General features: G+C 47.5%; 2 protein-coding genes across 3 annotated transcripts in view; one reads left to right on the top strand and one right to left on the bottom strand.

Moving 5' to 3' along the window:
• TMEM92 (transmembrane protein 92) overlaps positions 1 to 25,993 on the bottom strand; it is a 365,445-nt gene that overhangs the window by 106,685 nt on the left and 232,767 nt on the right. The window lies entirely within an intron of this gene.
• The window catches only part of ETV4 (ETS variant transcription factor 4), a 39,619-nt gene continuing 37,111 nt past the window's right edge, over positions 23,486 to 25,993 (top strand). For both annotated transcript variants that reach the window (XM_081838037.1, XM_081838036.1), the window contains exons 1-3: positions 23,486 to 23,686; positions 24,760 to 24,861; positions 25,006 to 25,102. In XM_081838037.1, the coding sequence (XP_081694163.1) occupies positions 24,802 to 24,861; positions 25,006 to 25,102 (157 nt within the window). In that variant the 5' untranslated portion in view covers positions 23,486 to 23,686; positions 24,760 to 24,801. The remainder of the gene's footprint in view (positions 23,687 to 24,759; positions 24,862 to 25,005; positions 25,103 to 25,993) is intronic.

Genomic DNA, 25,993 nt, shown 5'->3' with positions numbered 1-25,993 from the left:
ATAGGTTACCCTAAACTTGGTACAGGAATTCTCTAGGAGGGATGAGCTGGCAGGTGAGTGTGGGACTGAGTTGTGAGGTTTGGGTCACATGAACCCAGCTGAATAGAATTTGGAATAGCTATGAGTTTCTCCTTGCCCCTCTACTCCCCCAGAACACCCATTTTTTGGAGGCTTAACCCAGCATAAATTACGCTGACAGCGGTGCCAACATGAATAAAATATTGGGGAGGCCAAGTGAGCCCTCGACCCCTAGAAATTGGCTCCTATGCTGTCTGATATTCCAGTGTTATCTCTGGCTGAGCGGCTTTCACTGGTGTAGCCCTGGCTCAGCTGAGAAAGCCCAAGATCCACTGAATCCAAAACCTATCCCGGTGGGTCTAGGGTTCGAATTACACTGCTGGGCAATCTAAAAATTAGTCAAGCTGCAAAGATGGAAGGTTAGGCTTTTCCAGAGGTGTGGAGCAAAGGGACTCTTCCTTTCCTTTTTTTAAATAAATCCCAAGCTGCGGCCTGCAACCCCAGAGACCTTCCTTGCCTCCCAGGCCTGCTGTTGCTGCTGAGTTCATCTGGTCTCTTTTCATAACTGCATCCACCCGCTGCCCCAGCTCAGCAGGCAGCTTGGCCTGTTTATTCAGCTGCTAGCAGTGGCGGTGCCCTGGGATCATCAATCATGTAGGTTTTGCTCTCAAGGGAATGGGGGGGGGATGTAGGGGTTGGCAGGGAAGGTTTAAACACAGGCCCTGGTTTACACATCAGCTCAGTATCTAAGAAATGCTCCCCCCCCCCGGCAAATTCAGGCTGCACAATTAAAGGCGATTTGGAGCTCTTGCACAACAAACTTGCTCCCCCTCCACCAAATTGGACTTTTTGCAGTAAGGAAAGTGATGGGGGCGGCAGGAAAACACACTGGGAAAATGAGGGATAACACTTGCTTGACGTAATGCTAGCCTCCCTGCCAACCAAATAAGAATGAAGGTTCACTAAATAGCTGTCGTCATTTAACCGCCCTGCAAATCAAAAGCGCAGGCAAATGAGGAGGAACACTCAATAAGCAGGTGGTCTGGAAACAACCGGGAATTCATTTGTCAAGATCTCCTTTGGTTTCTACACTTAATTTGGTTGTTCCTCTTTTTGTACTTCTGAGGGTGTTTCTTTTTTTCCTGCTTCTGTTTTGAATTGCTTTGTTGTTGTTGTTGTTTAGTCGTTTAGTCGTGTCCGACTCTTCGTGACCCCATGGACCAGAGTATGCCAGGCACTCCTGTCTTCCACTGCCTCCCGCAGTTTGGTCAAACTCATGCTGGTAGCTTCGAGAACACTATCCAACCATCTCGTCCTCTGTCGTCCCCTTCTCCTTGTGCCCTCCATCTTTCCCAACATCAGGGTCTTTTCCAGGGAGTCTTCTCTTCTCATGAGGTGGCCAAAGTATTGGAGCCTCAGCTTCAGGATCTGTCCTTCCAGTGAGCACTCAGGGCTGATTTCCTTAAGAATGGATGTGTTTGATCTTCTTGCAGTCCATGGGACTCTCATGAATTGCTTTACGTTTTGTTAATTATAGGGTTTATCTAATGGAATGGATTCTTCTGTATTGTGTTTATCTCTTAATCTTGGTCTTGGATGGCTTGTGCTAGAAAGGGAGGGAGAAAATATTGGAAATAAATCAATATAAATCCTCACAGCCAAGGGCCCTGGCTCCTGGGGGCCGAGGCACTTTGGGGCCCCTCAATCTTTTTTGTTTGTTTGAGGGGGCTGATCCCCCCATGTTCAATGGGCCTTGTGCGCGACGTCAGACATCGTGTGTCATTACGCACGAGTCAGGACGTCATAGAATCATAGAATCATAGAGTTGGAAGAGACCACAAGGGCCATCGAGTCCAACCCCCTGCCAAGCAGGAAACACCATCAGAGCACTCCTGACATATGGTTGTCAAGCCTCTGCTTAAAGACCTCCAAAGAAGGAGACTCCACCACACTCCTTGGCAGCAAATTCCACTGTCAAACAGCTCTTACTGTCAGGAAGTTCTTCCTAATGTTTAGGTGGAATCTTCTTTCTTGTAGTTGGGATCCATTGCTCCGTGTCCGCTTCTCTGGAGCAGCAGAAAACAACCTTTCTCCCTCCGTCTTATGGGGTCCCCTCAATCCTCTGGAGAAGCTGGTGTCTCTGCTCACAGCACCTCTGCGAGAGAGAGGTCAGATATTATCCCTGTTTTATAGATGGAGAACTAAGGGTGAGGCAGCAACTTATGAGGGACCACACAATGTTATTGCAGAGCGAGGTGGGCCATAAACCCAGATCCTGGGTTGTCATGAACTTCCAAATCTAATACATCTGTATTTTTTAACAGTATCTAATCCCAAAGCCAGCATAGGCAGAACACTTCATAATATAACTTCACATCTGGCAGGGAGAAGCTGCCTCTTTCTTTGGAATCTATTAGTAACTTATATTTCATTCTTGGCTTTCCCCCCTGCCAGATACATTTAGATATTGTTTTTTTTGCCATTCTTTAAAGTGCCCTGCCCCACTGATCATGGGTGTTGATTGAAACAAAAATGGCATTCTTGGTAACACATTCACTTTTATAGCTGATATCCTTCCCCAAAATGATAAATTCATCCTTCCCCACACCTGTAGGTTTTTATTTATTTATATTTTTTGCACTTAACCATAACCCTAGGTATTTGAACACCACTGTAATAAACTAAAATCTGCCCTTATTCCCTTATGGGGGACACAAGAGCCCTTATAGAGTCCTTTGTAGGTTCTCCATCGGTCAGAGGAAAAAAACAGAGGCCAACCAGAGAATATTGAGAGGCAAAACAGCTTGTAAGCCTGATCTTTACTGGACTGTTGCAAGAGGGTGCTCCTCTCACACGCAGGAAAGGAGGAGGACCCAGAACCAAGGTGTGTCCGCCCTTATATAGACATTTTAAATTGCCCACCTTGGAGTCAAAGACCACCCCCAGAAACATCATACCTACATCAAAAAAAGGGCAGGCTAAGGCAGAAATCTGAGTGGGTTGTTTACCTCCTGTCTGGCAAGTTACCTGTTAATGTTTACTGGATTGATAGCCTGGGGAGCCTGGCCAGTCTTTTGTAATGATAAGTACTTAGTTCCTGATCCAGGTCACAGGCTCACCCTATTCATACACAGACATACCCTTAAGACAGCATTTGTGAAAGAAAAGACAATGGGGAGGCTCTTCCATTTGCCCTTGTAGAAAAAACACCTGGTCAGCCTGGGAGTCAAAATGGCTCCATGGCTGCTCTCCTGTGCAGCTTCAGACATGTGGCCTATATATCTATGTACACCTAAAGCCAAAATCGTGAGTTCAACAGCGGGTGAGATTGCCAGTCTTTCCCCCCGGACATCTGCCCCTTTCTGTTTCTTTTAAAAAAAAAAATTGCCAAAAAAGCTGAATGTGCATAAGTTAAATGTGCTCTAATTTCTTACCTATCTGTCCCCGTCTGCTTCCTGTTACTTCCGATGCTGCCACCTCACGGCGACATATCACAAACCACCCTAATGTAATAGAACACTTGGTGTGAAATATGTCTAAAAATGTTTAGACTCTAAAAGCCTGGAGGGCTTAGGGCCAAACTAAATGAAACGTTAGGAGAACCATGATCAGATATGCATTTTTGAAAAAAAGAAGAAGTTAAAAGCAGCCACAAGAGGGAGGCTTAGTTTGGGACTGCAACACCAGAGACAGGAGAAATGTTTTAATTCTTTTCAATGTCTTGCTTTCCTGACCTAATTCTTAACTCGTGCTGCTATTTTGCCATGTGGGAAACGCCTTCAATGTACTCTGTGGGTACCTGTATGTTTTCCTTGGTAGATGCTTGTGATATTTAATATTTTATTGATTTTTGTTAAAAAGTGCAAACATGGGGGGGGTTGCTGTTTTGTTGTTTCTGTTTTAACTATTTATTTGTGCTTTTATCTCATGCCTGGCATGCTCTGGTTCATGGGGTCACAAAGAGTCGGACACGCCTAAACGCCTAAACAGCATCTCATGTTTTTATCTTGTGAATCGCCTTGAGATCTTTTGATCTTTATTAATCTTGATTATGGCCGCAGCATCAAACACCAGCCGTTTTCCTAGGCATACCCTGCCTATTTCTTTCTTCTCTGCAGAGCAGGGATGGGGAACCTGCGGCTCTCTAGGTGCTGTTGGGCTCCCAGACATCAGCCCCAGGCAGACACATGGCCAACCAGCCAGGGATGATGGGAGTTGTAGTTCCAGTAACATCTGGGCTGTGCTACAGGCTTCCCATCGCTGCTGTATAACTGTGTGTATGTGAGAGAGAGATGGAAGGAAGTAAAGGTAAAAGGACCCCTGACCATTAGGTCCAGTCGTGGCCGACTCTGGGGTTGCGGTGCTCATCTCGCTTTATTGGCCGAGGGAGCCAGCGTACAGCTTCCGGGTCTTGTGGCCAGCATGACTAAGCCGCTTCTGGTGAACCAGAGCAGCGCATGGAAACGCCGTTTACCTTCCCGCCGGAGCGGTACCTATTTATCTACTTGCACTTTGATGTGCTTTTGAACTGCTAGGTTGGCAGGAGCAGGGACTGAGCAATGGGAGCTCACCCCATTGCGGGGATTTGAACTGCCGCCCTAGGCTCTGTGGTTTAACCCATAGTGCCACCCGTGTCCCCCATGGAAGGAAGCAGTGGGGTCCTTATTTGTTGGCAAGCACAGCAAAGAAATGTGGGGGTGAATATGACTAGTGGGCCAGCTGGGGTCACCCAAGGGCCATATCCGTGCCGTGTGTCCACCTCCAGTCTGAATTCTGCCCCCTTCTTCAAAAACCGAAAAGGAAAAAGGTACATTGAGAAATGAGCGCCAGGGCTCTGGAGAAAACGGGTGGAACTTAGACATTTGGACAGTACCCTCTTGTGGACAACCCTTGGAAATGCAACATTATTGGGTCTTTTCTGCGGACCAAGCCACATAGCACCTGCTTTTCCGATGCCTTCTCCAGGATGGGTGGCCCAGAACGCTTCCTTTTTCCATTGAATGCAGTCTATTCTTTCCCTTTTTAAAATAATTATTTTGACAAAGCAACAATCACAAATGGACAAGAACAAAAACGTGCACCCCACCACTGAGACCATTCCATTGTAGCTATCCAACCTCCCAAAACCTCTTGCAGTGGTTTGACCCCTTTCCATTTTAACAGTATGAATGCCATCTAATGAGATGCCCTCGCCCCTGGATGCTCTAAGCCAGGCATAGGCAAACTTGGCCCTCCAGATGTTTTTGAGACTACAATTCCCATCATCCCTGACCATTGATCCTGTTAGCTAGGGATGATGGGAGTTGTAGTCCCAAAACATCTGGAGGGCCGAGTTTGCCTATGCCTGGTTTGCCTGGTTTGCCTGGTTGGAAGCAGAGGGAGCTTCCAAGTTGTCACTCATTTCCAGTGGGATTTCACCACGTACAGTGATACCTTGGTTCTCAAACGCCAAATGCTGAAAACCTGAAGCGTTTCAGTCTTCAAACGTTTTGCAGAATCCGAACATCCGATGTGGTTGTTGGCTATTGTTTCTGGGGCACCTGCACCAATCAGAAGCTGTGCCTTGGTTTTCAAACATTTCAGAAGTCAAACAAACTTCCGGAACGGATTAAGTTTGGCGCTTTTGTTTTTGCTATTTATTTTGCATTTCTGTTTCTGAGGCTTTTTTGGTTAATTTGTTTTTGTGACTGTGTGGAACCCAGTTTAGCTACTGATTGACTGATTGTGTGACTGTGGAAATGGATAAAAGCCATCCAAACAATTAGTGCAGGTAAGATATATTTTTTAAAAAATAAATTTTATCATCTACAATATTATCTTATTTATTTTATAGTACAATACATTGATTATTGCTTTCATTTGATGGAACAGTGGCCTCGTTCAATAGTAAAATTCATGTTAAATTGCTGTTTTAGGGGTTGTTTTTAAAAGTCTGGAACGGAATAATCCATTTTGCATTACATTCTATGGGAAAGCACGCCTTGGTTGTGGAACGCTTTGGTTTTGGAATGGACTTCCGGAACGGATTAAGTTTGAGAACCAAGGTACCACTGTACTGCCAAATTCAGGATGCGTGATTATAGTCGCTCAGGAGGCCTTGTGCGACACAAACCCACTTCCCCCCAAAGTTCCCACTTTTTGCACTCAGGGAAATCAGTGAGGAAACGCACCAGACACTGTGAGACAACAGTTGGCTTGGATGCAAAATCCCCACACCTTTCTGCCTACAAACCAGAAGGAAGGCTCACTCAATAGCCAGCATTGTCTAACCTCCCTGCAATCAAATCAGAACAAACATATCGTCTGGAAGTACCCAGAGAAGAACAGGGACTTTCCTACGCCAAATGCACCTGTATCGGCAGCTCTCTGGGGCTCTGAGAGTTAAAAGCCTGCTTGCGCCGTTCGGTGGCTCCTTTCCAAAAGAGGTTGCTGTTAAACCAAAGGTCCCCCCATTGCTCACTCTCGTTAATAGATTTCTCCCATTGATTTCTCCCTTTATTGACTATCACTTCCTTTTTCTGCAGGGGAGCTATTAGCTGGGTCGCTGATCCACCGCAACTTAAAAGGCCGTCCATTGATTGGGTTTTATTGGCGGCTCCTCCAAGTGTGTGTGTGGTGTGTGGCGCAGGAGCGTTGCTAAAGACCCAAACACCCTTGGCTAAGACGTTGGCTGCCTCCCCACCTGCTCCCGTGGCTGGCATGTGGGACTCTCCTCAGCATGGGCAGGCTGCAGGGCCGGATTTAGGTTTGATGAGGCCCTAGGCTGCTGAAGGTAATGGGGCCCTTTATATGTCCAGCTGTCCTTTGTCAACAAGAAATTGCTGCTGTTTTTTGTCTTGAATATATGGGTTAAGCCACTGAATCTAGGGCTTGCCGATCAGAAGGTCGGCGGTTCGATTCCCTGCGACAGGGTGAGCTCCCGTTGATCGGTCCCAGCTCCTGCCAACCTAGCAGTTCAAAAGCACGTCAAAGTGCAAGTAGATAAATAGGTACCGCTCCGGCGGGAAGGTAAACAGCATTTCCTGGTTCGCCAGAAGCGGCTTAGTCATGCTGGCCACATGACCCGGAAGCGGGATGAGCATAGCAACACCAGAGTCGTGCACGACTGGACCTAATGGTCAGGGGTCCAGGGGTTCGCCAGAAGCGGCTTAGTCATGCTGGCCACATGACCCGGAAGCGGGATGAGCATAGCAACACCAGAGTCGTGCACGACTGGACCTAATGGTCAGGGGTCCAGGGGTACTATATGCTATATAGTAATTTATGGACCTAAAAGGTATCTGAAGCCATTTGCACATGTTGCCCTGCAACCAGTCCATGCAGAATGTAGGCACCCTATATATAGAAAGGAGCAAACCAGTGATATTTTAGGGAGCAGGCTAGCAGGTGTGGCCCATGACTTACATCATAGGAGCCTATCCAACACAAAACACTGTTGCTGTATGTAGGTTTTATTTTATTTGTTTTTTATCTTATATTTTGGAAATGTACATCCAGTTCTTTTTTCCTTAAATTTTTTTGGGGGGGCCTAAGCTATAGCTTGTTTAGCTTATCCGTTAATCCGGCACTGGGCAGGCACCTCCAGATGGTGAAAATGTCAGGTGCCACCCTGGCACCTGCACTTGTTCGTAAGTGGCCAATAAGCAGGTGCAAAATGTGCCTGGTGGATTTCAAATGCTGGCTTTGCCCCAGGGACCTGATTGCACCTGAAAGCTACACAACCCATTCACAAATGTCTCAGTGTCAGGGGCTGGACTGAGGAGGAATAGTGGGAACCGCCGGCCCCCTCTTCCTGTACCTTCCTGAGAAGAGGAGGACAGTATAGACTTAGAACAGTGGTTTGTAGAAGGCCATAGATCAGAGGCTGCAGAGGGGAGGAGCTGGAAAATATTGGGAGAGCAGCAGGAAAAAGAAGCACCACCAAGGGAGAGACAGCCGACAGACTCAGTGTCTCTAGAAAGCATTCCTGACCTCCCTTCTCCCAGGACCCGGCATGCATTGAGAGTAGTAGAACAGAAAACTCAGAAGCAGAAAGCACAGATCAGCCGGCACAGGGGAGATGTAGAATAGGAGGGACTGAGAGGGTGGGACTTTACTTGAAGCAATGACATTATCTAAGAGAGACTGCAGTCCTTAGTCTCCCTCTGTGAATACTGAATAAAATACCATGGTACGAACGTCTTGTTTCCCCATTGTGATGGCCTGGGACTCAGGCTCGGACTCAGAACCAGAGGAGACTCCATCTGCACCGGATCCTTTGCCTCAAGCATCATCTGAACCTAGTCTGGGGCCTGATCCTGAAGAGTCCCAGTCTGTACAGATTCCCCTGCAACAAGCACCAGCTGGGCCAAGTCAGGGGCCTGAGCTTGTCCTGGCTCCAGATGCAGGGATCACCTTGTTGCCTTCAGCTGGGCCATCACTTACAGCTGCTCCACTACCGGTTGGGTCAGGGGAGGCTGAGGCGGCTCCTGGGTCTAGTAACCCACCGACGTCTCCCGAGCTGCAGAGACTAAGGTCTGAGAGAAGGAGAGACCTGAGTACTTGCGGGAGGGGTGCTCACCTTCGGGCAAAACAGGGAGGTGAGGCGCCGGGGGATCAGGACCGGCCGTTACCCCGACAGAGATAAAAGGCTGTTGGTGGCGGGAGCAACATTGCTGTATGCTAGATCCTGCCTGAGATCCTGTACCTGTCCTTGCCTGGTTTTCTGCCTCATGTCCCGCCTTGGCCCTGTCGGACTGACTCCCAGCAGAACCTATGGATTCTGGACCAGTCCTGGACCGCGTTTCACAGGTTACCCCCGGGCCCAGCACACCCATTTCTGGCTGCCAGCCGTGAGGGAGGGGGATCAGATTCCCTGAAGCCTTGACACTCAGGGAGTTAGGATCTGCCCTGGTTTGGTGGGTCAGATCAAAAGCCCTCAGGAGTGGCACACCTGCTGCTCCCATGATGCTATCCAGCAAGGTCTGATTAGTGGTGTCCACCCATTTTGTGTTTGTCCTCAGCAGTTGGCCACTAAGGATATACTGCCTTGACAAATGGAGATCAAATGTCTATCTTTTCCCTCAAAAAACATTGAGGAAAAACCTCAGAAATGGTATGGGGTGTTGTTGCGATCACACAAGGTCGCCGGACGTTTAATGGTCTATTGATCCCTGTGCCACCACTGTGCTCGCTTCCCCGCTGCCACCAACCCATTACTCTCGGGTACACACTGAGTCCAGACAGTTGTTAAAATTAAACCAAATAAACAAGTTTATTTTACAAACATTAACAAATTTATGATTTCTCCGATAATATTCCTGTCAGTATCTTAACTTTAGTTTCTTTGCCGGCCTTTACCTTCCTAATACCTTCTGACTGATTATCTCAACTGTTTGACTGACTCCTCTTAACAAATTCTCTCACTCTCTCACACCAGACTAGCCCAACCCAACCCAACCCAACCCAACCCACAGACTTATCTTCTCTGTCTCTTTTAACTCCAGGCTGTCTTCTCAACCACCTTAACTCTAACTCCTCCAAAAAACCCCTCTATGCTTAAAACTTTATACAGTGATACCTCAGGTTAAGTACTTAATTCATTCCAGAGGTCCGTTCTTATTTTTTTTTTATTTTTTTAAAAATAATTTTTATTAATTTTCAACAAACAAAAATACAAACAAAAAATATAACCTGACTTCCCCAAACCTCCCCTTCGCTGCATCCTTATTTTATCAGTTTTTTTAGCATTCTTTCATCCAATTCTTAAATATAATTCTTATTAAAGTTTATCAAACTCCAATTTTACAACTGTAATTCCTTGTGTCTAATCCCTTGACATCTTAGCATTCCATAATATTACAAACGTCCTTAAGATAAATTTTAAATTTTTCCCAGTCCTCTTCCACCGACTTTCTCCTCTGGTCTCGAATTCTGCCGGTCATCTCCGCCAACCCCATAAATTCAGTCACCTTGGTCTGCCATTCTTCCAGAGTAGGTAGTTCTTGCGTCTTCCAATACTTTGCCAGAAGGATTCTTGCTGCTGTCCAGAGGTCCGTTCTTAACCTGAAACTGTTCTTAACCTGAAGCACTACTCTAGCTAATGGGGCCTCCTGCTGCCGCCACGTGATTTCTGTTCTCATCCTGAAGCAAAGTTCTTAAGCTGAGGCACCATTTCTGGGTTAGCGGAGTCTGTAACCTGAAGCGTATGTAACTCGAGGTACCACTGTACACAGTTAACTCTGCCCCTTGGGTTCCCATTGGTTAGTCGTTTTACAATTAGTTAACCCTTTCCTTATCAACCCAGTATGAGGTTACACACCTAGGAGGGCAAACGCGACAGGTGTTTTACTGAATAGACCACGTTTGGAGTCAAGAGTGTTTAATTTTTGTTATTTATTGACCCCACATCCTACTTCACCAAGGCTCATCTTCTGACGTGCCCCAATCCATCAGCCTCCCTTCCCTGCACAGCCAAAGCACAGATTTAATCACACACAGTACACAACCTTTAGAACTATCGCAGAATCACAGAGTTGGAAGGGACCACGAGGGTCATCTAGTCCAACCCCCGGCAATGCAGGAAAGTTTTTAAGTGTGTGACGTTGTATTGTATTTTTCCTATTTTTGGTTGGGAGCCGCCCAGAGTAGCGGGTGAGCCCATAATTGGGGTGAACCTTTACAACAGCAGTGACAGGGGATAAAATGGTAGGCGAGACAGCGCTGAGTTAACAACAGAAGTGGGGAGGCAAACCATTGTCTCTATTCAGACCCAAATGAATAGTTGAACTTCTGGATTGATTGTAGTTCCGTAGTAGTAGTAGTAGTAGTTGTTATTTGAATTTATATGCCACCCTATACCTGGAGGTCTCAGGGTGGTTCTCAGAAAAGATCACAATATATAAAATCAAAATAAAAACCAAAACCCAATAATACCCCCGCAAAGAACCACATTTTAAAAGGGCATAGGATGTAAATCAGATCAACCAAAGGCCTGGTTAAAGAGGAACGTTTTTGCCTGGCGCCTAAAGGTGTATAATGAGGGCACCAGGCGAACTTCCCTGGGGAGAGCATTCCACAGAGGGGGAGCCACTGCAGAGAAGGCCCCGTTCTCGTGTTGCTGCCCTCTGGACCTCTCAGGGTCCACACGAAGGAGGGCCACAGAAGATGATCTCAGGGTCCGGGTAGGTTCATATGGAAAGAGGAGGTCCTTGAGGTATTGCAGTCCTGAGCCTTTTTTTTTTTACGAATAAAACTTTATTTAGAATTCAACAATAATAAAGAGGGGGGGAAACCATGGTGGTCGCTACATCAGATCATGACAGTCAACCAATTTAAACATTTTATAAATACTATTAAAGAAGTTACATAGCATCACTTTTAATTTACTGAGGTTTTCATAATACACTTTTATCTCTTTGTCTTTTTCATAGCATATCGAAAAGAGAAAGACCAAGAGAGGAAACACAAAAAGAAAGAGAGAAAAGGAAGAAGAAGGGAGGGGGTGGAGGTAAGGGGAAAAGAAAGAGGGAGGAAGAAAGAGAGAAAAATAAATAAAAATAAAAATAAAGCAAAACAAACATATTTGACTTCCGATTAGACCCATTGTATTATTATTTCTACAGTTTTTCCAAACACAGTTACAAATTATTATATTTCTTTCTTTGTTTTCATCATATGTCCAGAAAAACATTATATTTGTTGTTTTACAAGGATCATTCTGTTTCTGCCAGGAGATGCTTGCTATTGTAATACTTTCCCAAATATTCTTTAAAGATTTTCCTGAGCCATTTAAGCTTAGTTTCATGCAGGAGTTTCTCTTTAAAGCACCCTTTTCAAGTATGTCCACCGTTAAGATCAGCCATCCTGGCAGATTGCAGTGTTCTACTGATTTATGAATCCCTGCTAGATTTGCGTCTGTTGATTTGTTTGCATAGGGTCCAGTCGCTTTGTCCTGTGTAGAATGCTATGGCTAGCAGATGACGCCATATATCACTTTGGAAGGTATTGACTCAACAGCCTTTATTGTCAACAGGCTTCCAGATCCCAGGCTAAATCCGTAAGGCTGTAGAAGGCAGCGTTTCGCCTGTCGTTGAATATATATCTTGAAAGATATGGGTCTCTTTTGACACCTCTTGCTCCCTCCCCTTTGCCCCACCTCCAACAGCCAGGCAGAAATCCCGGAGGTTTTTTTGTTTTTTTGTAAAGTCACTGCTCTTAGTTCAATTTCCTCCTGTCTAATTAGGCGGTGCTTCCTTTGAGCCAAGGCTCATTTCCAGAGCGGACTTAATTCCGATAGCAGGGAACAGATCACAAGCTGCATTTTGATACTATCTGGACCTCCCCTCGCCCTGTGGGCCAGGTGGAGCGACTCAGTGCACGGGCTGCTTAAGAACAGCATTAATTTATTTTTTAAAATCAAACAACTAACTCTGCCTACCGTATTTTTCGCTCCATAAGACGCACCTAGTTTTTAGAGGGGGAATGCAAGAAAAAAAATATTCTTTAAAGGGAGCGCTGAGCAGAGCCTGTATGCATGCCAGGTTCTGCTCAGCGCTCACTTTCACGAGCCGCGTGGAGCGTGTGTGCGGCGCTTGCAAGCTTTTCCCCAAGGAGGCAGAAGGGCAGCCCGTCACTGACGGGCTGCCCGTCTCCCTCCTCAGGGAAAAGCCCCCAAGAGCCGCACACACGCTCCACGCAGCTCTTTATGATAATAATAATAATTTATTATTTGTACCCCACCCATCTGGCTGGGTTTCCCCAGCCACTCTGGGCGGCTTCCAACAAAAGATTAAAAATACATTAAGACATCAGTCATTAAAAACTTCCCTAAACAGGGCTGCCTTCAGATTTCTTCTAAAATTCAGGTAGTTGTTTATTTCCTTGACATCTGGTGGGAGGGTGTTCCACAGGGCGGGCGCCACTACCAAGAAGGCCCTCTGCCTGGTTCCCTGTAACTTTGCTTCTTGCAGTGACGGAACCGACAGAAGGCCCTCGGCACTGGACCTCAGTGTCCGGGCTGAACGACGGGGGGCTGAGGCCATTTAGGACTTTAAAGGTCAGCACCAACACTTTGAATTGTGCTCAGAAATGTACTGGGAGCCGATGTAAGATTTTCAGGACCAGTGTTATGTGTTCGGCGGCCACTCCCAATCACCAGTCTCACTGCCTCATTCTGGATTAGTTGTAGTTTCCGGGTCACCTTCAAAGGTAGCCCCACGTAGAGCGCATTGCAGTAGTCCAAGCGGGAGATAACCAGAGCATGCACCACTCTGGCAAGACAGTCCGCAGGCAGGTAGGGTCTCAGCCTGCGTACCAGGTGGAGCTGGTAGACAGCTGCCCTGGACACAGAATTGACCTCCACCTCCATGGACATCTGTGAGTCCAAAATGACTCCCAGGCTGCGCACCTGGTCCTTCGGGGGCACAATTACCCCATTCAGGATCAGGAATATGATATAGAAAGTGTTTGCCTGAGCCAGACCCACCTCACTCACCACCAATGAGCCCCCCCAAACCCCTCCTGCACCAGGTGGTAGGTAGCATGCCCTTTTCCCTCTCCACCATTACCTCAAGGGATGAGATCATGCCCTGGGACCTCTGCAGCCTCAGCCACCCCTTGTTCAGTCCTTTTGGGGTTTTCTACCCAAGTGCCCTCGCGGGTGAAGCGGACCCCTGCAGTTAGCAGGACTGCACCCTCCTCCACTCACCAGTTGGTGAGCAAAGGGTTCGAGCCTGCTGACTTTTGCTCTACGCAAGTCTTTGCCTGCTGAGACCAGGCACGTGCAGCCAAAGAAGAGCGTGGGACTGTTTAAAAGCCCTTTTGCAAAGAACCCTGTACAGTGGAATCTTGGGTTGCGAACGTGATCCGTGCGGGAGGCACATTCGCAACCCGCAGCACCGCGTCTGTAAACGCATGGATTGCAATTTGGCGCTTCTGCGCATGTGCAAAGCATAATTTAGTGCTTCTGCACTAAATTCTGGTACTTCTGGGTTCAGTGCAGTGTGCAACCCAAAAACGCATAACCTGAAGCGTCTGTAACCTGAGGTACCACTGTGCCGCTCTTTACAGAGGCTGCCTGCTTACCACTCCTAATCCCAGATATTTGACAGGCCCAGATAGTTCCTTGCGCCGCAGCCCAAAACAGGATCATAGAGTCATAGAGAATCATAGAATTGGAAGAGACCACAAGGGCCATCGAGTCCAACCCCCTGCCAAGCAGGAAACACCATCAGAGCACTCCTGACATATGGTTGTCAAGCCTCTGCTTAAAGACCTCCAAAGAAGGAGACTCCACCACACTCCTTGGCAGCAAATTCCACTGTCAAACAGCTCTTACTGTCAGGAAGTTCTTCCTAATGTTTAGGTGGAATCTTCTTTCTTGTAGTTGGGATCCATTGCTCCGTGTCCGCTTCTCTGGAGCAGCAGAAAACAACCTTTCTCCCTCCTTTATGTGATACCCTTTTATATATTTGAACATGGCTATCATATCACCCCTTAACCTCCTCTTCTCCAGGCTAAACATGCCCAGCTCCCTTAGCCGTTCCTCATAAGGCATCGTTTCCAGGCCTTTGACCATTTTGGTTGCCCTCCTCTGGGTGATGGATGATTCACGGCTGATTCAACCAGTCTCAGTCAAAGCCCGGATCCACTCAGATCCCCCTGATTCTGTCTAGGATTGGGGCGTCAGCCAATCCAGTGCACAGGCCAATTAGTTTCCTGACAAATTTGGTTCAAAACCAGCACTTGATTCAAAGCCTCATCTGAAGAGGTGTTGAAATGCACACAGTTTGGAACAATTTAGTCCTCCATCTTGATACAAAATGGCCCCCAGTGGTTTACAAGGTGTGACTGGAAAGTTCAGTGAATGGTCACAGAAATCGGACAGCGAGAAATGTTCGAAAATACAATAGGCATCAGAAACCCATGAAATGCTCACAATTGTGTACGGAGATGAAGCTGTAACTCGAAAGACAGTGTATGAGTGGTTTAAGGCGTTTCCATGAAGGGCGGCAAACCATCGAAGATGACCCTCAGTCTGGCAGACCGTCGACGAGCAGAACGGAGGCAAATGTCAACAGAGTTTGTGAGTTATTGATGCTTGATCAGCGTTTGTCCATCCGAATGATGGCGGAAGAATTGCATAGTCCGCGTGAAATTGATACTGAGGTTACTGAGTTGTCCCACCCTCCATGTTCTCCCGATTTGGCCCCACTGGATTTCTTTCTTTTTCCAAAACTGAAATCTGCACTGAAAGGGCACAGATTTCCCAACATTTCACACGTCCAAGCTGCTGTGACGAGGGAACTGAAAGCAGTACGAAAAGAGGACTTCTCCAGAAGTTTCCAACAGCTCTGAGAACGCTGTCAACAGTGCATTGTATCAGAAGGGGCCTGATTTGAAGGCTTGTAAGGCATGTATGTTTGAATGTCTCTCGCTGTCTGATTTCTGTGACCATTCACCAAACTTTCCGGTCGCACCTTGTACAAACATAGACCCGAACTTGCTCCTCAGACTCAGGAACTGTTGCCGTTTGGAACAGTTTGGTCTGTCACTTTTATAGCTGCCTCTTGTGCCAACTCTCAGCATCCTCAGATTACAGTTCCCGGGACTCTGTAGAAGCCATGACTGTTGAAAGTGGTGTAACACTATCTTAAATGTATGAGACCAGAGCTACAATTCCCAGGAAACCTTAATGAACTACAATTCCCAGGACTGTTTGGGTGAAATCTTGTACTTTAACTGTATGGTGTATACGCAGTCTCTCTCTCTCTCTGTGTGTGTGACAAAATGGTCCTTTTACTCTTCTGTGTGTACATTACTGTACTTTCTAACAAGCCCCCCCCCTTCAGCCACGGTGATTTTTCCCTTCCTCGCCTTCGCACTTCCTGAGCCACGGCCATTTACTGCTCTGCTGCCCCTGCCCCCAGTCCAATCTTACAAGATGGCAATCAATTAACGGCGCACTCCATCACAATAAAACCATTGCCCACCCTGAGATAACTCTTTTTAATTGTTTTCTTACATTATAACATTTTGAGAGAAACTTCGGCGGCTGTAAGTTATGGCATTTAATCTCTCAAAGTGCTAAGAATTTAATGGCTTCCTTCCTGCATGCAAAGTGCCCCCAACACGATTCCCACTCGGAAAATTATATCTATATAAAAGGGGGGACTTGGGAGGAATAGTAAGAGGTGGCGCCCTGCAGTCAAAGGGGCATCAGAGTGGGGAAGGGCGCTGGGCTTGGAAGCGCCAAGGGGGCACGTCACACACTTGTGGGGACCCCAAACTCTGGATTCCCACGATGGCGATGGTGCTGAGCTCTCGTATTTTATTGCAGGGGTGCGGGTGGGAATATATTGCCTTGCAATATGTTATCGGCAGTGCCTGGTGCTCGATGGTACTGGTAGGGCAGAAAGCAGGAAGACTCTAAGTTGGCAGAACCAAAGACAGGCTGTGGTCTAAACCACTGAGCCTCTTGGGCTTGGCGATCAGAAGGTCAGCAGTTCTAATCACCGCGATGGAGTGAGCTCCCGTTGCTTGGTCCCAGCTCCTGCCAACCTAACAGCTCGAAAGCACACCAGTGCAAGTAGATAAATAGGTACCACTGTAGTGGGAAGGTAAACAGCGTTTTCGTGCACTCTGGTTTCTGTCACGGTTTTCGGATACACCAGTAGCGGTTTAGTCCTGCTGGCCACAGGACCCGGAAAGCTGTCTGTGGACAAACGCTGGCTCCCTTGGCCTGAAAGTGAGATGAGCACCGCAACCCCAGAGTTGCCTTTGACTTGACTTAACCGTCCAGGGATCTTTTACCTATTATTATTATTATTATTATTATTATTATTATTATTATTTTACCTCTCTTGAGTTCTGCAAGGGGCAAAGATAATACTAGGGAGGATGATGCAGACAGCCAGGGACTCCCCTTGCTGTATTGCTTGGAAGTAAGAAGCCAGGTAAGAGGGACCGCGGGTGGCACTGTGGGTTAAACCACAGTTCCTAGGACTTGCCGATTGGAAGGTCGGCGGTTCGAATCCCCGCGACGGGGTGAGCTCCCGTTGTCGGTCCCAGCTCCTGTCAACCTAGCAGTTCGAAAGCACCTCGCAGTGCAAATAGATAAATGGGGACTGCTTTCTAGCGGGAAGGTAAACAGCGTTTCCGTGTGCTGCGCTGGTGCTGGCTCGCCAGATGCAGCTTCGTCACGCTGGCCACGTGACCCGGAAGTGTCTTCGGACAGCGCCGGCTCACGGCCTCTTGAGCGAGATGAGCGCGCAACCCTAGAGTCAGTCACGACTGGCCCTGACGGGCAGGGGTACCTTTACCTTTACCTTTTAAGAAGGCAGGTGGGGAAAGCAAGTTTGGTGAGGTGGTGCCCCATTTACCCTCATGGTAATTTACCCTTGATTATTAACAGTTCTTCAAAACCAGCCCAAGCTGTGCTTGAAAAGACAGGTTGTACATTACACATACCCGCCAATATTTCTCCCAAGAAAATAGGGACATCCTATTCTATTATTATTATTATTATTATTATTATTATTATTATTATTATTACAGTGGTACCTCGGGTTACATACGCTTCAGGTTACATATGCTTCAGGTTACAGACTCCACTAACCCAGAAATAGTATCTCGGGTTAAGAACTTTGCTTCAGGATGAGAACAGAAATCGTGCTCCGGTGGCACGGCAGCAGCAGGAGGCTCCATTAGCTAAAGTGCTGCTTCAGGTTAAGAACAGTTTCAGGTTAAGAACAGACCTCTGGAACGAATTAAGTACTTAACCCGAGGTATTATTATTTTACTATTTCTACCCCGCCCATCTGACAGGGTTGCCCCAGCCACTCTGGGTAGCTTCTGGCATATATAAAAAACATAGTAAAACATTTTTTTAAACTTCCCTATACAGGGCTGCCTTCAGATGTCTTCTAAAGGTTGTCTAGTTACTTATTTCCCTGGCTCAGGGTGTGTGTGTTGCATAACTCCATACCCTCCAACATTTCTCCGATGAAAATAGGGACATCCTAAGGGAAAGCGGGACATTCTGGGATCAAATCAGAAACTGAGGCGGCTTCTGTAAATCCAGGACTGTCCCTGGAAAATAGGGACACTTGGAGGGTCTGATTACATGGCGTGGTGATGTTCAGGCAGCTATATTTACATTTACATGACCGGATTGCTGAAATGCACTCTCTTTGGGTGTCTGTCGCGCCTTGTGCGGAAGCTGCAGTTAGTGCAGAATGCTGTGGCACAATTGTGGACAGGAGCGAGGCCTTGTCAGCATAGAACCCTTGTGTGCAGAGATCTGCACCGGTTTCCGATTTACCACCGAACCAAGCTCAAGGTTATCATAGTGTATAAAGCCCTTAAGAACTTGGAGCCAGTTTGCCTATGAGACCGCCTTACCCCATTGTGTGCCCACTGGCTGTTTTGACTGGCAGAACTGGCACTTCTACGGGTGCCAGGTTCCTATTCCGCCTTTGCAAGAACTCAGCCATTTCTTGTGGCGGTACCTGCACTTTGGAACTCCCTGCCAATGGAAATTGAGCAGGGGCCTTCGCTGCACTTTTCCCAGTGCCTGCTAAAAATGTTCGCGTTTAAACAAGCGTACCCAGATGCTTAGAAAGTTGAGGCAATTTTAAAGTTTTAGTTTTTATTTAAAAATCTTTTCTGTGTTTTAAAGCACGGCAGTGATTCCCCCCCCGCCCCGCTCTCGATGTTCTTGCTTTAGCTTTTCGTAAATGGCTTGGAGGTTTTCTTACAATCACGCAGTACATACAATTTTATGGAATAAAACAAACAAAAAAAAAAATACAGTGGTACCTTGGGTTAAGTACTTAATTCGTTCTGGAGGTCTCTTCTTAACCTTAAACTGTTCTTAACCTGAAGCACCACTTTAGCTAATGGGGCCTCCTGCTGCCATACGATTTCTATTCTCATCCTGAGGTAAAGTTCTTAACCTGAGGTGCTATTTCTGGGTTAGCGGAGTCTGTAACCTGAAGCCTATGTAACGCGAGGTATCATTGTAAATCCAGGGTGGGGGACTTTATGCCTGGGTCAGGCCTCCCTGCCTGACCCTTAGGACTTTTGTCCAGGCCACACCCACTCCCTAAGCCCCACCCCTAAAGGCCTTTTTCTACATCCTCCTAGCCGGTTTTTTGCTCAAATTGCAATGTGCTCTTGATCTGTGATACTACTTCTTGCTTGCATTGGTGTTTACAGAACATCTGACTGAACATCAGTTACTGTACAAAGGGAAATCTCATCTCTTTTGTTCCGCCTGGCCCCACCCACACCAGAATGCGGCCCCTAGAAGTTTGCCAACAGGGGCATACAGCCCTGGTTTGCATGGGGTCACGTTGGAGACCAGACGTATCCCCACATCCTGAGCTTCAACTCCTAGAATAATACAATGGTACCTCGGGTTAAGTACTTAATTCATTCCGGAGGTCCATACTTAACCTGAAACTGTTCTTAACCTGAAGCACCACTTTAGCTAATGGGGCTTCCTGCTGCTGCCGCGCCGCCGCTGCACGATTTCTGTTCTCATCTTGAAGCAAAGTTCTTAACCCAAGGTACTATTTCTGGGTTAGTGGAGTTTGTAACCTGAAGCGTATGTAACCTGAGGTACCACTGTAATGCACTCAAGTTCTCTGAGTGTGGATCCTTGCAGAACCATAACAGTACTGCCCACCACACGAGAAAGAAATGTTTGCAGGATTCAGGGAACTCACACACAGCCTAGATAGATGCAAAAAGGGGGGGAGAGCCTCTAAGGTTGTGCCCCCCCCCCAAAACAGAGAAGTGCGCATGCTGATCAGCCCCAGAATGCAGCCTGGGAACGGAACGAGTATTCTCGAAAAGGGCATGATTGGGACCCGGAGAGGGAGAACAACAACATTTTGTTGCAGGTCTCACTTGTGCACATTCCGCAGCCCCCCTTCATTTCTCCTGCAAGACCTGCCCATTTTCACTTGCGGTTGCACTGCTATGTGTGTTAGTTTTCCGAGTCCTTCAACAACAGGGCAGCATGAGGACCTGCCCTCAGGCAGTGCACACATTCCTTGCCAATTGCACTTGCCATAAGGAATGTGACTGTGCAGAAGCCTGCTGAATATTGCTTTGGCACTGAACACAACCTCTCTCCCTGCATGCATGCATGCCTGCACCATTCTGCAAGCCCCTTTTCACTTTCAGTTATACATTGCATTTCTTCTGAAGCTCTGTACTCCCCTGGCGTGCAGCCATGGCTTTGCGATGGGACCGTCAGCAATATTTTTAAAATTGAAGTGTTAAACAGCAACCCCCCCCCCCAAACCTCCTATATGCCATTTTGCGGGAGGCAGTGGAAGACAGGAGTGCCTGGCGTGCTCTGGTCCATGGGGTCACAAAGAGTCAGACACGACTAAATGACTAAACAACAACAACAATATGTCATTTATTTGTACAGTGGTACCTTGGGTTACATACGCTTCAGGTTACAGACTCCGCTAACCCAGAAATAGTACAGGTTAAGAACTTTGCTTCAGGATGAGAACAGAAATCGTGCTCCGGCAGCACAGCAGCAGCAGGAGGCCCCATTAGCTAAAGTGGTGCTTCAGGTTAAGAACAGTTTCAGGTTAACAACGGACCTCTAGAACGAATTAAGTACTGAACCCGAGGTACCATTGTACTCTGCTATTCTCTGCTTTACCGTGTCTCAAACAATTTGCAGTACGGTGGTACCTCGGGATGCGAACGGGATCCGTTCCGCAGCCCTGTTCACATCCCAAAGCAAATGTAACCTATGTCCGCGCATCTGCGCGTGTCACGTTTCGTCGCTTCTGCGCATTTGCGTGGCGTCATTTTGACGGTCTGCGCATGCACGCGTGACAAAACCCGGAAGTAACACGCTCCGTTACTTCTGGAAAGCCGCAGAGCACAACCCAAAAATGCTTAACCCGAAGCATATTCATCCCGAGATATGACTGTACAGTGGTACCTTGGTTCTCAAATTTAATCCATTCTGGGAGTCCATTCAACCCCCGAAACGGTTCGAAAACCAAGGAGCGCTTTCCGATTGGCTGGAGCTTCCTGCACTCAAGCGGAAGCTGCTTCGGACGTTCGGCTTCTGAAAAACGTTTGCAAACCGGAACACTCACTTCTGGGTTTGCGGTGTTCAGGAGCCGATTTGTTCAAGAGCTAATAGCTCTTGATAGTTTGACTATCAAGGTACCACCGTAATGCCCTATGTAGCTCTTGGCATCTGTCGGTCTTGAGAGACAATAGAGTGCACATCCAGGGACAAAGTCGGACCGGTGCAGAATCACAGCACCTGCTGTGGCTGCAATAACTCATAACTACTGTTTCCCACATTGTTTCTGCTGCATTAGTAGCCCTGAAGTGACCTCCCCGGGGCGCAAACCTGGGCAGTGTGTTTGGAGGTCCTGGGCTGCCCAGACAACAAGACGCCGCCCCCCCCCCCAGCCTCGCTGATGCAGTCCAAAGGAAAGCAGAGAAATATGTGTGGCACCGGCTTGGCTGCAGGAGTTGCCAGAAGGAGGCGTACAAGGTGCCACCCAACCGTCTTGAGGTCTCCACTAAGATGTCTATGATATATGATCAAAACAAAACAAATTCCTTCCAGTAGCACCTTAAAGACCAACTAAGTCAGTTCTTGGTATGAGCTTTCGTGTGCATGCACACTTCTTCAGATACACTTTGTTTTGACTATGGCAAAACTTTGTTTTTGACTATGGCAAAACTTTGTTTTGACTATGGCAGACCAACACGGCTACCTATCTGTAACTATGATATATGATGATATTCATGAATGACTGAATTCAGGGTGTATGAGCAATGGTAGCTCTGGGAAGGGAATAAAAGGTAAAGGTAAAGGTACCCCTGCCCGTACGGGCCAGTCTTGACACTTCCGGGTCACGTGGCCAGCATGACAAAGCTGCATCTGGCGAGCCAGCGCAGCACACGGAAACGCCGTTTACCTTCCCGCCAGTAAGCGGTCCCTATTTATCTACTTGCACCCGGGGGTGCTTTCAAACTGCTAGGTTGGCAGGCGCTGGGACCGAGCAACGGGAGCGCACCCCACTGCGGGGATTCGAACTGACCATTCAATCGGCAAGCCCTAGGCGTTGAGGCTTTTACCCACAGCGCCACCCTCCTTAACAAACCTCAGCTCTCAGGTTTGTTAAGCACCCTTAACAAACCTCAGCTCTCAGGATTACCTGGGGGGATGCCATGGTATGATATTGACTTAAATATATGGCATGAATGTGGACCTGTTTACTGAGCACAAACCCTGTAACAAGTCAAATGGGCCCATGTATTCATAATTATACACTGGTACCTCAGGTTAAATACTTAATTTGCTCCGGAGGTCCATTCTTAACCTGAAACTGTTCTTAACCTGAAGCACCACTTTAGCTAATGGGGCCTCCTGCTGCTGCCATGCCACCGGAGCACGATTTCTGTTCTCATCCTGAAGCAAAGTTCTTAACCCGAGGTACTATTTGTGGGTTAGCAGAGTCTGTAACCTGAAGCGTATGTAACCCGAGGGACCACTGTATACTGTATTTTTCCATGTATAACACAACCCGTTTTGGGACTCCAAATGAAGAAATCCCCCATATGCACTATCTGTGTATAAGACGACCCCCAATTTTAAACTTGAAAAACAAACAAACAGGGAAAATATATAGCTTTATACATGGAAAAATACGTTATTTTATTGTAGTAGCCTGATGTGGCACTTTGCAGTAAAGGATAAGGAGTAAAATAAAGTGTATGTGGAAAGAAATATTGAAGCTCCTTTGTTTTAAAAAGTGGCATAAAAGGCTTAAAAAGCCAACATTATTAACTATTATTATTTATTAATAATAATCAATTCAGCCTTTAGAATATGCAGCATAAAGGGATCTCCCCACCTTTAAACTGCACCTTCCCTACTAGAAAATCTCCTTCCAGCAAACCTGAAATCCCTAAATAAAATCCCTCTAACTCACTTTTTAAAAGAGGAAGCTCGTTTAGACAAAACTTTCCCAAATGCCTAGGTATAATCTATGATATAGATTAGTTTCCTTTTATCTACTTGATTCCTGCCACCGTCACCACGCCTCGCCTGAGGACGGGCGTAAAGGGGGAGGTAAACCGATCTCAATTCCTTTACAAACGCAGCAACAGAACCAGTTTGAGGCCTAGAGGAAAGGCGGGAGCAGCCGGCTCTACCGCAGCAGCCCAACCAACGTGCTACAACGTTTCCCTCCTTCCCCAGCCTTTTATGAATGAACTTTGGGCGCTCTTGTGCTTCTTTTTTTATGAATGGGAGTTCCAGCCGTGAATGAATCTTAGAGCAGCTCGCGCGGATTGGTTCGGGGCGCTCAAGCCACGCCCCTCCCCGGCCGGATAAGGGAGACGCGGAGCCTTGATTGGCCGAGCGTGTCCCCCGCCCGAGGCGGGGGGGATCCCGCCCCTCCCGCTCCTCCATTCACAAAGTCAATGAAACAAAGAGAAACAGAAAAGAGTCTGTTTCTGTGAAAGAGGAAACGACTCCCGGGCTGGAGGCGGGAGCAACCTTACTCGGCGCCGTCCCACGAGAAGTAGCGTAGCTCTGTTATCGAGGATCAGCTGCCCTGCGGTGGGGGCCGACTGCAAAGACCTGGACTGACCACCCCCCCCGCTACTCTTTTTCCAATCTCAGGTGAGGGCAGTGCTTTTTTTTGCTAAAAAAATATTAAGGGTTACTCTCATTTTGACTCCAGAAAATCACCATTTTATAGTTCAGATCGGGGAAAATAAATACAGCAAATGGACAAACGTACAAAGATTCACCAAAGGTTTAGGGGTATGCTTACCCCTGCGGCCCCCCCCCCCGAAAAAAAGCACTGGGTGAAGACGCGGGGAAAATAACTTTTTAAGGCAAATTGGGGTGGCGATGTCGCCTCACGTCGCAGAAGTGTTTTTTTTTTTTTTTTTTTTTTTTTTTTGGTAAATTATACCGGGGAGGAAAAGGACGTGGGAACTAGCTCTGTGGCCTAGTCCGGGAGGGAGCTGATTTTTGGATAGGGTGTCAGAATGTAGGAAAGATCCGGGGAGGGTGAGGGAGGGAGGCGGGTAGCCAAAGGAAAGGGAGGCAAATAGAAAAGGGGACTGCGTGACCAGGGGCGGGAGACTTTCCCCACGCGACCCTGATGCGTGTCTACTCGGTCTCGCTGGGTCCCGTGGGGCTTACTCCCAGGTAAGCGGGCACAAGCGTGCAATCTTAGGCTAAGAAAAGCGAAGGAAGCCGGTTTTGAGGAAAGCTGGGTTTTGAAGTGAGGGTGGGGGGCGGGTGTTGAAGTCAACATGGGGAGGGCGCATAGCAATCCCGCCCCCCCCGGGGGTGGGAATAAAAGTCAGTAAAGTAAGCAAAGAGAAGAGGCTAGGAAAGGGGTGCGGGGGGGGGATGGGGGGGAAGAGATTAGGAAATGCCCATACTCCTCTCTGTTGAGCACCCTCTTCCTCTGCAGGGGGTCTTTCCTCTTCAATTTGTGGAATGTGGGGAGAGGACGTGCCCCACTTGGGTATTTCTGCTTGTAGCAGTAAAGAGAAGGTCATGGAAGGGGCTGTAATTCCCCCCCCCCTTTGTCATCACCACATTCGGAGCAACCACATAATATCACCTGTCTATATGCAATTCTACGATCCTTGTGTTTTGCTCCGCGTGTCCTGACTGCTATGGGTGCTTTTGGTACTGTACCTGTTTGTTTCTCCTACATTCAATTCTCCTTGCAGGGTTTGCTGCCGGCCCTCCATGTTGGCAAGGGATTCGCACCCATGACCGATGGGAGGATGAAAGGGTATTTGGACCAGCAGGTGCCTTACACTTCTGCACAGGTGAGCGATGAAGGAGAATCGAACCGCCGGACCTCTTTCCTGGTCGGCCTCGCATTTTATCTTTGCAGCCTGTAGATCGGACTGGAGTTGAGTCCAGCATTGTCTTACGTCGTGTGCGTTGTTTTTCTTCTTCTTCAAATACAGAAACCGTCAGGAAATGGCATCCTGGAAGGCAGAGCTGTGATGGCTGCGCGGAAGAAATCCATGGATCCTGGGATGCCCCACGTCCCAGATCCCGAAGGTGTGTATGTGGGAGATCCTGGAGAGAGATGAATGTGGGTTATCTATGGGGAGCACTTGAATATAGCACCTGTGTGAAGCCTGTTGGAATAAAAGGATCCTGATGCAACATTGTGACCTGAAATAATGATATTTTGGTACAGCTTTTGCTCCCGTTTTACAGACTGAGGAACTGAGGCTGAGCAGGAATCCCTTCTCGTGTGACCCCCTTAGCTTGTCATGGGTTGAGTTTTCCATGAGTTTTAATGCTCAGTGTTTGGCTTCTCTCTTTTTTTGACATTTCTGAAGCACTCCTGGTTTATCTTCAGTCAATGTTCTTAGGCTTCCCAATGCTGTCATTGCACAGCCTCTGGAACTGTCTGCAGCCCTGCCTGAGGGGGTTGCCTGATGCAATTGCTACATTCCTCCAACTAACAGCTTTAGGCAGGAGAAGGGAACTTGTAACCTCAGTACCATCTGGAAAGCTACAGCTCCTCCATGTGCCTTCTCCATAAAAGGTCCGGAGGGTAGCAACACAATAATGGGCCTTTTCCACTCCCTGTTTGTAGAATACTCCCCCCCCCCCAGGGAGGTTTGGCTGGTGCCTTCATTATACACCTTTAGGTGCCAGGCAAAAATGTTGTTCTGCAACCAGGCCTTTGGCTGATTTACATACGATGGTCTTTTAAATGTGTTGTGGGAGAGCGGATTATCGGTTTGTTTTCATTTCAATTTTCATTATGTCTTTTGCACTTCTTTTATGTTGTGAACTGCCCCTGAGATCAACGGATGAAGAGTGCATACAGATTTAATTGTTGTTTTTGTTTTAACTGTGCTGCATCACTAGTTGGGCCACGAGATCAGAAATTTGGGCTGCTTGGAGAAGTCAAGCAGGGTGCAAGCTTACCTGTAG

The sequence above is a fragment of the Podarcis erhardii genome, assembly GCF_964252035.2.
Source record: "Podarcis erhardii genome assembly, chromosome: 13".
Taxonomy (NCBI): Eukaryota; Metazoa; Chordata; class Lepidosauria; order Squamata; family Lacertidae; genus Podarcis; species Podarcis erhardii.
This window is presented reverse-complemented; position numbering and strand designations above follow the sequence as displayed.